General features: G+C 48.1%; 1 protein-coding gene and 1 long non-coding RNA gene across 3 annotated transcripts in view; both read left to right on the plus strand.

Annotated features, from left to right (window-relative positions):
• Positions 1–13,105, plus strand: part of LOC133754274 (uncharacterized) — a 303,902-nt gene that overhangs the window by 173,043 nt on the left and 117,754 nt on the right. The gene's annotated exons all lie outside the window — the stretch shown is intronic.
• Positions 4,189–5,644, plus strand: LOC133754283 (testin-like). The gene has a single exon (XM_062184755.1). It carries the CDS (start codon positions 4,249–4,251, stop codon positions 5,512–5,514), a length of 1,266 nt encoding a protein of 421 aa, XP_062040739.1. The 5' UTR covers positions 4,189–4,248; the 3' UTR covers positions 5,515–5,644.

The raw sequence follows: 13,105 nt of genomic DNA on the forward strand, positions 1-13,105 counted from the left end.
TTACTTCTTCACTTCCTCTTTTTTAGACAGCAGCTTTCACTTTTAAAAGCACCAATGAAATGCTTAAATTCATAGAAAAAGCCAAATAGGGAATAAGAAAGTGCTTACGTATATACCTGTTTGTACTGAATTATATAAGCTTTGTGTAAACTGGGCTAGGGGCTCTCCTTTGCCATACCATTGTTACTGGGAAGGCTGGGAGGGTCTGAGTTCCATAAACGACCCCTGCAATTTTGCTTCAACCTTGGACTCTGGTGGTCTCTGATTCTTGGGGGTAGTTGTTCATCGGGCACTTTATTTGGGGGCTTGTCCGGGATTGTCCCCCAGAGCCCACCAAGAGTCCAGGTCGAGGGGTCATGGAAGAACCGGTCCGGGTAAGTCTGCCGGCATTGTCTTTGTATTACTGTATTGTTTATTGTTGTACTGGAACTTTGCATTGTTTATCGTTGTACTGGAATTGCCTGTAGGTTCTGAATTTGGGTCAACAAATAGTCCTGGCGGACACACTATAGGGCTGTCATTGGGGACGCAGAAAGATGTTCCTCAGACCCCATTTGGGGCTATCTGTGTGATAGCCCATTTGATCGGGCTGGCATAGCCCATTTGGTCGGGCTGGGATAGCCCATTTGTTTGGGCTGAACAGTTCCACGGTGCATGTGATTTCTGTCTGTGTTTGTGTCTGTAGCAGTTGTTAAGTGTTTCACCAAAAGCTTTCGATTCAAAGCTGCGAATTCTGGAAATTACTTATTTTAGCACTACTTGATAAAACCTTCTCCCTTCTTTTAACAACTTCTTCCCAATTGCAGGTCTTTCTTTTCCACAATGGGACAGACACAGGCCACTCCTCTCAGCATCCTATTGAACCACTTTAAGGATGTAAAGAGTAGGGACTCTGATTTAAGAGTGGAAGTCCGAAAGGACAAACTCATCACTTTTGGTAGGTCAAAGTTGCCAGCCTTTGATGTTGGATGGACACCGGCGGGAACTTTCAACCAATCTGTTGTACAAAAATTCAAGGTCAGGCGGGACACCCGAACCAGATCCCCTATATTCTTGTTTGGCAGGACTTAATAGAAAATCTGCCCACCTGGATGGTCCCCTTCCTCCCTACTAAAATCCCAGCCCTGCGCCGCACTGATGCTGGCGAACCAATCAAATCCTCAGCTGCCCCTCAACCTAGTCCTGCCTAGTCCGTGGACCTCCTAGCCCTTGACCCCCCTCCATACCTACTCTCTCCCCTAAATCCTAGACAGGCACAACCAGTAGACAGAGAAGCACAGGCAGCACCAAGGGAGAGGGAGACAGAACCCGACTCTGGGGAGCCAGTGGAAAGAACGAGGGGTCGCACTCAGTGAGCAGTGAGTCCAAATTGCCCTGACACCATGGTGGCCTTACCACTGTGGGAAATCGGACCTCCCAATGACACCGGAAATCCTAGCCTCCAATATTGGCCCTTCTCCACTAGTGATCTCTATAACTGGAAAACTCAGAATGACCGCTTCTCTGACAATCCCAAAGATCTCATTTCTCTTGTAGATAGTGTTATGTTTACCCACCAGCCCACTTGGGATGATTGTCAACAGCTCCTCTGGATCCTATTTTCTATGGAGGAACAAGAGCGAATCCAGATGGAAGCCAGAAAACTGGTTCCTGGAGACGATGGTCAGCCCACTGTCAACCCGGACTTTCTCCTTGACCAGGCCCCCACAAGATGATTGAGACTACTATATGGCAGAAGGTAGGGGATGGCTACAGGTTTATCGCCAGACTCTAATGGTGGGTCTCCAAGCAGCGGCATGCAAGCCCACCAATTTGGCCAAGGTATATGCAGTTTCCCAAGGGAAGACAGAGTCCCCTTCTGGGTATTTAGAAAGGTTAATGGAAGCCTTTAGGCAGTTCACACCTATGGACCCAGATGCCCCCAAGAACCAGGCAGCTGTAGTCATGTCCTTTGTGAACCAGGCAGCCCCCGATATCAAGGAAAAAATATTAAAATTGGAGGATTTAGAAGGGAAAAATCTTCAGGACCTAGTCAGGATTGCTCAAAAAGTCTTTAACAACAGAGATGTTCCCGAGGAAAGATAGTTGAGGGCAACAGAGAAGATGACAAGGGTACTGGCGGCTGCAGTCGGGTGAGGAAAACAATCACAGGGTAGCCCACCGCGGCTGAGGGCATCTGGCAGGAGGCTAGACAAAGATCAATGTGCCTACTGCAAGGAGTTTGGCCACTGGGCCAAGGAATGCCCTAAGAACAAAAGGGACAGGGCAGGTGGATCACAAAAACCACCTCCTACTGTGCTGGTGACCCAAGACTCCGATTGCTAAGGAGGATGGGGTTCATATCCCCTCCCCGAACCTAGGGTAACCCTGCAAGTAGAGGGGAGCCCTGTCCAATTTTTGGTGGACACGGGAGCCCAACACTCAGTTCTCATTGAACCCCAGGGAAAACTATCAGCCGATTCCTCATGGGTACAAGGGGCTATGGGGATCAAAAGATAACTGTGATCTGTGGACTTAGGGACCAGCAGAGTATCTCACTCTTTCTTAGTCATCCCCAAGAGCCCATACCCCCTCCTGGGAAGAGACTTGCTGACCAAAATAGGGGCCAAAAATCTGCTTTCTACCAAGAGGACCAAAAGTGACAGATTCTCAAGATGGGCCCATATCAATATTGACTCTGCCACTGGAAGATGAATACCAACTTTACCAACAGCCTGAGGTGCCCAAACAGGGAATCGACCGGTGGCTGAAACGTTTCCCAGAGGCTTGGGCAGAAACCGGAGGGGTGGGACTGGCTCCCCACCGACCGACCAGCCATATACATAGAGACTAAACCTGGGGTGGACCCAGTCAGAGTCCGGCAGTACCCTATGTCTTTGGAGGCAAAGGTGGGGATCATGGCCCATATCCAGTGCCTCTTGGACCAAGGGGTCCTGTGACCATGCAGATCAGCCTGGAACACACCCCTATTGCCAGTGCATAAGCCCAACACAGGAGACTTTCGGCCTGTGCAGGACCTAAGGGAAGTAAATAAGAGAGTCGCGGATATTCACCCAACGGTGCCCAATCCCTATACTCTTCTCAGTACTCTCAGTCCTGAACGACCGTGGCACACCGTCCTAGATTTAAAAGATGCTTTTTTTAGTTTACCCCTAGCTCCCAAGAGTCAAGAACTTTTTGCCTTTGAGTGGGCGGACCCGGAGAGGGGCATCAATGGACAATTAACCTGGACCCAACTACCACAAGGATTCAAGAATTCTCCTACATTATTTGATGAGGCCCTTCATGAGGACCTGAGTGAGTATAGATGGGCTCACCCAAACCTGACCCTCTTGCAGTATGTGGATGACTTGCTGATCACAACACAGACCATCGAGGGATGTACCTGGGGAATGGAGGACCTCTTATACACCCTGGGGAGTCTGGGCCCAAATCTGAAAGACTGAGGTAACCTATCTGGGGTACCTATTGAAAGGGGGGCAATGGTGGCTGACACCTGAGCACAAGGAGACTGTACTCCGGATCCCACAGCCACAGTTGCAGCAGCAAGTTTGGGAATTCTTAGGGTCAGCCAGGTTCTGCCGATTGTGGATCCCTGGGTTCGCTGAATTGGCCAAACCCCTTTACCTGGTGACAAAAGATCAGCAACCCTTCAAATGGACAGAGGAGGCTGAACAAGCCTTTCAGCAGATAAAAACAGCGCTGCTCTTGGCCCCAGCACTGGGACTCCCCGATGCCTCCGAGCCTTTTCAGCTGTTTGTGGACGAGAGTAAGGGGGTAGCTAAGAGAGTTCTGACTCAACGCATAGGCCCTTGGAAATGGCCTGTGGCATACTTATCAAAGAAACTTGACTCTGTGGCTGCCGGATGGCCCCCTTGTCTCAGAATGATGGAGGCCATGACCCTGATGGTGAAAGATGCAGACAAGCTAACCACGGGGCAAGAACTGCAGGTCACCACATCCCATGCTGTTGAAGGCCTCCTAAAGCAGCCCCCCGACCAATGGCTCAGTAATGCATGGCTAAATCACTACCAAGGACTGTTGCTAAACCCTCTCAGAATTTTCTTTCAGCCGGCCTGCGGCGGACTGGGCGGCGGAAGTTCGACGGCGCCGGGTGAGTGGCTGCGGCGGCGGCGGCGGCGCCGGAGTCCCGGCCGATCCCGCAGTGCCGGGGGCGGAGTGGAGGCCACCTGAGCCTGGACGTGAGATCCTGGACAGGAGGAGGACGCCCCCTCTTGACCCACAAACATGGACCTGGACGCCAAGATGAAGAAGATGGGCTTAGGTCACGAGCAAGGATTTGGAGCACCCTGTTTAAAATGCAAAGACAAATGTGAAGGATTTGAACTGCACTTCTGGAGAAAAATATGTCGTAACTGCAAGTGTGGCCAAGAAGAACATGACGTCCTCTTAAGCAATGAAGAGGACAGAAAAGTGGGGCGACTTTTTGAAGACACCAAGTATACCACTCTGATCGCAAAGCTAAAGACGGATGGAATTCCCATGTATGAACGCAATGTTATGATACTGACCAATCCAGTTGCTGCCAAGAAGAATGTCTCCATCAACACAGTCACCTATGAATGGGCTCCTCCTGTCCAGAACCAGGCACTGGCCAGACAGTACATGCAGATGCTGCCCAAGGAGAAACAGCCAGTGGCAGGCTCGGAAGGGGCACAGTACCGAAAGAAGCAGCTGGCAAAGCAGCTCCCCGCACATGACCAGGACCCTTCCAAGTGCCATGAGTTATCTCCCAAAGAGGTGAAGGAGATGGAGCAGTTTGTGAAGAAATACAAGAGTGAGGCACTGGGCGTAGGAGGTGTGAAACTTCCCTATGAGATGGGTAGTCCCAGCCCCGACAAACTCTACATCCCCGCGGGGGACAGAAGCACCCCGGCAGCCATGGGGCCCATGGAGAACAAATCTGCCGAGTACAAAGGAACTCAGTATTTCTGCTATTGCTGCAAGCTGAGCATGAAGGAGGGCGACCCCGCCATCTATGCTGAGAGGGCCGGCTACGATAAACTGTGGCACCCAGCGTGTTTTGTCTGCAGCACTTGCTCTGAACTGCTGGTCGACATGATTTATTTCTGGAAGAACGGGAAGCTGTTCTGCGGCAGACACTACTGTGACAGCGAGAAACCCCGATGTGCCGGCTGTGATGAGCTGATATTCAGCAATGAGTATACCCAGGCAGAAAACCAGAATTGGCATCTGAAACACTTCTGCTGCTTTGACTGTGACAACATCCTGGCTGGCGAAATATACGTGATGGTCAATGACAAGCCTGTGTGCAAGCCCTGCTACGTGAAGAACCACGCTGTGGTGTGTCAGGGATGCCACAATGCCATCGACCCAGAAGTGCAGCGGGTAACCTACAACGATTTCAGCTGGCATGCCTCCACACAGTGCTTTCTGTGTTCCTGTTGCAGCAAGTGTCTCATTGGGCAGAAGTTCATGCCAGTAGAGGGCATGGTTTTCTGTTCAGTGGAGTGCAAGAAGATGATGTCTTAAAATAAGAGCACCAAGCAGTATTGAGCCATGATCTGTCCAAGTTGGTATGCATTTCTACTGTAAAGTGCAATTTGAGAAAAAAAAAAATAAAAGGAAAAGAAACAGTAAAGGAAACCAGGAGATTTTGTTCAATATCATTCTTTGCTGTTTTTCCTTATCAATTTTTTTTCCGCTCAATTTTTGAAACCTGCTTGAAGCATTTGATTTTAGAAATGGTAAAGACTTTTGTCTTTCCTTAGCTTTCCAAATCTGAAATGTGAGTTGGAAGCTGGGTTTAATTGATCTCCATATCTGTATCCCCCTTGTTCCAAACACAGAATATGTAAAATACTTAAAAGTTAGTGTTCTGGATGGAAAGATGAGTGTTCCTAGTTTTATACTCTTTCCCCCCTCATGTATAAAAGGAAAAGGAAATTAAATTTGCCCTAACGCCAAGACTCTACATTTTCTGCCGAATGGTATTCATTGAACTTTGTAATGATTCACAGTACATTCCTCGTGACAAAGAAAGTAGAAATGCCGTGTAGTATATAGAGCTGCTATTTTAATGTCTACGCATTTGATATTTACTGATTTAGGCAGAAGTGGCACTTTCTTTATTGCATTTCTCTATTTTTTTATTTACCCTACCTCTCAATATTCTCTTTGTACATTGATGACCTCCATATACATGTGGCCTTAAATATTTTATCACATGTGGCATAACAGTATCCACACTTTTTACTTCTTTAGATGAATTTTGGCCTGGATATAAAAAGCCATTCATTTTATATTTTCAGTCCAAAGAACAGGTATAGTTTTTATACCCAGGAAACTATAACTTGTACTGATTGCACTTGCCTGCCATGGTTTGAATAGATTTTTTTTTTGCATAGTTTTTATTTTTATCACTAGATAAAATGGATACTCTCTTGTAATACTTCTAAGCCTGTTCATGAATCTATAAAATGTCTTCTTTGCCTATATATTTCCATTCTTGGGTATTTTCTAATGTTTACTTTTCTCTGTATACTTCCATATATAGCTGTGCACTATAAAAATTAAAAGGAATGAATGATATGTATGTTATTATTAAAAATAAAGCCTCTTTCACTTTAAAAAAAAAAAGAATTTTCTTTCAGCCACCAACCATCCTCAACCCTGCTTCCCTGCTACCTGATCCAGATTTGTAGGCCCCACTCCATGACTGTGTTGAAGTGTTAGCCTAAGTACATGGGGTAAGAGAAGACCTACAAGACCAGCCACTACCCAACGCTGAGGCCACATGGTACACCGACGGGAGCAACTTCGTGCACCAAGGACAGAGGTATGCAGGGGCAGCAGTGGTCTCAGAGACTGAGATAATATGGGCCGAGCCTTTGCCAACAGACATGTCAGCACAAAAGGCCGAGTTAATGGCCTTAACCCAGGCCCTAAGGCTGGGAGAGGGAAAAAGATTAACTGTCTACACGGATAGCCGGTATGCTTTTGCCACTGCCCACATACATGGCGCTATATATTGAGAGAGAGGCCTCCTCATGCAGGAGGAAAGACTATTAAAAATAAGGAAGAAATCTTGGTACTTCTGGCTGCCTTGTGGAAACCAAACTTGTGGAAACTGGCAATAGTGCACTGCCCGGGCCATCAAAAACCTGTTGACCCTGTATCGAGAGGCAATCACTTTGCTGACCAGACTGCTAAGAAAATAGCACGGTCCCCAGCCCAGGCTATGGCCGTACAGCTCCCTGACCCAGGACCCAGGGACCTGCCACCAATAGCGGAGTATACGGAGGAAGATTTGCAGTGGGCAAGAAAGCTCCCTATGGCACAATTCCTTGAGGGATGGTGGAGAGACTCCCAGTGTCGAATAGTAGTTCCTGAGAAACTAGGAGAGAAGGTGTTACAGAAAATCCACAACAGCACCCACCTAGGTGTCAGGAAAACGCTGGACTTAATAAGGAAAACTAGACTGAGAATAAAAGAGGCTCCCAGCAAAACGGAACTAATTGTATCTGGATGCAAGGTATGCCAACTCACCAATGCAGGAAAAAATTCCCAAAATTCTGGAACAAGACAGCAAGGAGATAAACCAGGAGCCTATTGGGAAGTAGATTTTACTGAGGTAAAGCCAGGAAAGTATGGGTATAAATATTTATTAGTTTTTGTAGATACCTTTTCAGGATGGGTAGAAGCCTTTCCCACTAAGAATGAAACAGCCCAGGTGGTGGCCAAAAAGATACTGGAGGACATCTTACCCAGTAATGATAGGCTTGGATAATGGACCAGAGTTTGTCTCTAAGGTAAGTCAGAGGTTGGCTTCCATACTCAGGGTGGATTGGAAATTACATTGTGCATATAGGCCCCAAAGTTCAGGACAGGTAGAAAGAATGAACAGAACATAAAAGGAGACTTTAATCAAATTGACCATGGAGACTGGCACAAACTGGGTAGCCATCCTCCCCTATGCTCTGTATAGGGTCCACAATTCCCCATACAAACTGGGGCTTACTCCCTATGAAATTTTGTTTGGCAGCCCACCTCCCATCATACCTAATCTTAAAGAAAATATGATTAAAAATGATGATGATTTTGAACTTCTGTTTTCACTCCAAATTCTGCAGAGGATCCATGAACAGGTGTGGCCAAAACTAAGAGACAGGGCCTCCTCCAGTGCCCCACAGCTACCGGCCAGGCGACTGGGTGTTCATGAAATGCCACCGATGGGAAAATTTTGAACCCAGATGGAAAGGACCTTTCCAACTCATCTTGATGAGCCCCACCACCCTCAAGGTAGATGGAGTGTCCTCCTGGGTTCATCACACTCACGCTAAATCAGCGGACCCATTCCAGGACCTCATAGAACCTCTTACATCCAAGTCAACTTGGAGGGTCAACAAAAGCCGAGATAAAAGTCACCCCCTGAAGCTTAGATTGCGTCATATCCCGCAGGCTGCAGATCACCTGAGAAATGAGGCATAGACTTGTAATCCTCCTTCTCCTAGCTATTGGAGAAGCAATAGCTTTGAGCATAACTTCTCATCAACCCCCACCCAGATATAGGTCTTTAAGGGTAAAGGGAGGGGTAATAAGCTGATACAACGGCACCAGACAACTAGTGTTCACTGTTGACCTCTGCAACGTGTTACCAGAGGTGGACACAGGACTTGGGACAAATGGATTTAAAACGTTCATTTCTCGGGCTACCTGGCATTGGACTCCTGGGGTAAGAATGTTGCGATGTGGGCAACCCAGAATAGAGGCTAACTTACACCAGACTGGATGGTAAGTCTGCCCCGCTGAGGCCTCTCCTGATTGGGGGGGGGGCAGAAGACTACTATTGTGGTCAATGGGGATGTGAAATATCTCCCTGGACTGCTAAGGACACAGAACTAGAAATGGCCAAAATCGGCAGGGCCTCAACTAAAGGGGGAAAATTCGAATTAAAGTAAAAACCTGGCAAGCGGTACAACATTCCCAATGGGTCAGGGGAAAAACTTGGGGATTGAGACTATATGTCTATGGGACCGACCCTGGTATCTGATTTACCATTCAATGGTGGGCTCTACGAGGCCCCTCAAGAGGGGTAGGGCCAAACCACTTCCTCGTTCCAAAGCCATTATTTCCCACAACTATGGCCCCAATGCCCAAAATGTTACCATCTCCAACTGATGCCTCTAAAATTGTAGACTCCTGTCCTCGTAGGCCTCTAAGAGCTAAGGAGGCAATACCTCCTAACCTGTTGTGGGGGATCCTGAATGGTGCTTTTACAGTCTTAAATGCCACCTTCCCTAACTTGACCACATCATGCTGGTTATGTTTCCAGGCCTCCCCACCCTACTATGAAGCTACGGTAGAGATAAATTTCTTCCTCTTAAGTGCTGAGGGCTGCCTGTGGTGGAGACAAATAGAGTTTGGCACTACCCTATAGGCCGTGCAAGGGTACGGGACATGCATTGCCACCACAGGGCATGCCGGACCAATATGTAGCCATACCATCAAAAGCAATGCCTCCCGGTTCTACCCGGTGCCAGGAGACACTTGGTGGGCCTGTAACACCTCAGGAGTGACCCCGTGTGTCTCAGGAATAGTGTTGCAACTTAACAAAGAGTGGTGCATATTAGTGAGGTCATGCCCCCGAGTAATATATCACCCCTACGACGAGCTCCTAACAAGCTTAGATTACTTCTTCACTTCCTCTTTTTTAGACAGCAGCTTTCACTTTTAAAAGCACCAATGAAATGCTTAAATTCATAGAAAAAGCCAAATAGGGAATAAGAAAGTGCTTACGTATATACCTGTTTGTACTGAATTATATAAGCTTTGTGTAAACTGGGCTGGGGGTTCTCCTTTACCATACCGCTGTTACTGGGAAGGCTGGGAGGGTCTGAGTTCGAACTCACAATAAACGACCCCTGCAATTTTGCTTCAACCTTGGACTCTGGTGGTCTCTGATTCTTGGGGGTAGTTGTTCATCGGGCACTTCAAGTGGGTTCCAGCAACAAAGAAGAAAGGCTTCAGGCTCCCAAAGTAAAGACTTCAGAATACTTCCCAAGGTTAAACAACTCTAGAGAGATATTTAAGGCAAAGGAGCTCTTTGCTCTTCAATCAAAATCTGCCAATGCCTTGACAACCAACAAGTCAGGGGACTTCACAGTGGTAGATGTGAAAACAAAGAATGAAGAAACTACCCTAGCTACTGAAATTGCCTCACCAACATCAGTTTCCCAGGATCCTAAACTATCAGAATTTAAAAACAACTTGATTAAAGAATTAAAGTTGAAATTGGAGAATAGGGATCATAGCTCTGTTTAAGAGAAGTCTATTGATATGGCTGTTGCCTCAGATAACTTGATTTCCAAAACCTTGAAGACTCATGCCTAGGGTGTCTCCAATGGGAAGATGGCAGCTTCTCAGGTTATGCATGTACATTTGGACAGCACACCAGTCAGCATGGAACAGCATCAGGAGCCCTGGGTCCCTAAGCATATCTTGCAGAACTGCTGGGATAAGAATGCCCCACAAATTCCAAGAGACTGAGTCATTTGTGACCAAAAACAGGAGAGCTTGATGAAGGGGATGCAGGGTTGGGGACACCACAACACAGTAGGAAGAGCTGCCCTGGTCAAGACAGGGCATTAAAGAAGATGCTTGGAAGCCGATCTTCCCCAACCTCATCACTGAAGGATCAGCCGCCTCCCGAAAATCTGTTCCAAAAACAGATAAAGAAATTTTTGCAATGTGTGGTGGAATAAGAAGGCCATGCCAAGATGGCTGCTAGCAAGTGAGCATCAGTTACTCAGGAATGGCTTTGAAACCCACCTGGCAACGGAGCCTGCCTGGCAACAGGCTGTGATTGGATGGCTTTGAAACCCACATGGCAAATGGAGCCTGCCTGGCAACAGGCTGTGATTAGATGGCTTTGGAAACTGCCTGGCAACAGGTTGTGATTTGATGACTTTGAAACCCACATGGCAAACAGAGCCTGACTGGCAACAGGCTGTGTTTGGATGGCTTTGGAAACTAGCTGGCAACAGGCTGTGATTGGTTGGGGCATAGACTGCCCCTTGACTGGATTGGCTTATTTTGACTATATAAGCTGTTGTACTAATTGAAATAAACGAGTCTGTGGGCTGCTTGCCTCAAGCCCACTTCCACTTGACTTCCAGGGTCTGTGTGGTGACTGCACACCTCTTGCCCCCACCATGTTCCTGCTCTCAGAAACAAATCCATTGCAACATTGTTGAGAAATCAACTGCAACATCTGGCACACTAATATGACTGAGAAACAGCGTGTTGGACTCAGCAAGATTCCCCCTGGATTTTGGCAAGAAGGCCCTCGGTATTTTTTGTGCTGTTCGATTCTGTGAGGGTGAGCACAGGACCCCCTTCTATGCCCCTTTCCTTGTCCTTCTCAATTTAAGTGTCCCCAAGTGAAGGACCCTTACAGGGGGAGGGACAAGAAACTAGGCCTGGGCAAATATCAGGGGCTTCTTAAGAGGTTAGATGTTCCCCAGAGTCCAGTGGGCAGGACGTTCTCTGGGAAGGAAAAGTCAATCCCCTTCAGAGAATCTCTAGGCACACCCAGAGCAGAACTGCCCCTCCCCTCCAGGAAACCTCTGGGCACGCCCAGAGCATAGCTGCCCCTCCCCTTCGGAGAGTCTCTAGGCGTGCACTTATGATGTCACTGCAACCGGCCAATCCTGTAACACCTCAGCACTCTCCCTCATCACTCTCCGTCAGCATTCTCCGATATGCTAATTGTCCCTCCGAACCAGCCAATCCCATGCCACCTCTGCATTCTGCACCAGCACTCTCCACCAGCATTCTTCACCAGCGTTCTCCCATATGCTAATGGTACCTCTGAACTGACCAATCCTGTAACACCTCTGCATTCTCCGCCAGCATTCTCCGCCCACATTTTACACATGCGCATTAGGAATATGCTAATTTGTTGCCTATATAACCTGTGTGAAACTGCCGCTCAGGGCTCCTCACTGCCTGAGGTGGGGGCCCGTTTGCGCAAATGTTCAATAAAAACCTCGTGCTTTTTGCATCAACTCGTCTGGAGTCTGGATCTTTGGGCGTCCTCCCAAGCAAGTGGGCATCTCTGCAACTGAGAGGTCCAACATTTTGGGGGCTCGTCCGGGATATTAGGTCGCCGTCAGACCCATTCCCCGTGGACCAATTGGAGGTACGATTAAGTGTTTTCTGTTTGTTGTTCTTCATCCTGAGTGTTCTGACTGGCCAGTACCTGACTCTGTGAGACGAGTGGGGGAGGCAGGCGTGCCCAGCAACCCCTGGTCTGTTCCCAGGAGCACGCTCCGGTTTTTGAGACCAGTAGGGAAAACCCTCGGTCCGTTCCCCCAGAAGACGCTCCCAGGGTGGTCTGGAGGTGGGTCAGAGACCAAGCCTCCCTCCTTCCCGGGGCGGGCTGGTCAGGTAGCTGCTCCCAAAAATAGCGTAATAGCATTTGATTTGTCGTAGGTCTGTTGCTGCGTGGTTTTGTTGGCTGTTCTTTTTGCTTGGTTTGACGCACCTGGAATGGTCTGGAGGAAGGCCGGGGACCAAGTCTCCCTCCTTCCTGGGAAAAGCCTGGCCAAGCAGCCACTCCCATCTGAAGTAGCATTGTCGATTTGTCCTAGAAGTGGTGCCGCGCGATTTGTATTGTTTACTGTATGTGTCTGTGCATTGGCTGTTCTTTTTGTTTGGGCTGAAATCTTTGCACCCATGGGTCAACAAATAACCACCCCTTTAAGTCTCACTCTAGATCACTGGAAGGACGTTCGAGAATTCACGCGCCACCTCTCAGTGGAGGTTAAAAGGAAACGATGGGCAAAATTCTGTTCCTCAGAGTGGCCGGCCTTTGAGGTCAGCTGGCCAAGGAATGGCACTTTTAACCTCGATATTATTTTACAGATTAAGGCGCGAGTCTTTCAGCCAGGATCCAATGGACACCTTGATCAGGTGCCCTACATTACCACATGGGAAGATCTTTCACGTTAACCCCCCTCCCAGGATAAAACCCTTCTCCTTTCCGACGGAGCCCATATGGACCCCGTTACCCCTTCCTCGGCCATCCCCAACTCCTTTAATACCTTCCCCCTTGGGACCT

This window comes from Lepus europaeus (genome assembly GCF_033115175.1).
Source record: "Lepus europaeus isolate LE1 chromosome 12 unlocalized genomic scaffold, mLepTim1.pri SUPER_12_unloc_1, whole genome shotgun sequence".
In the NCBI taxonomy this organism is placed as follows: Eukaryota; Metazoa; Chordata; class Mammalia; order Lagomorpha; family Leporidae; genus Lepus; species Lepus europaeus.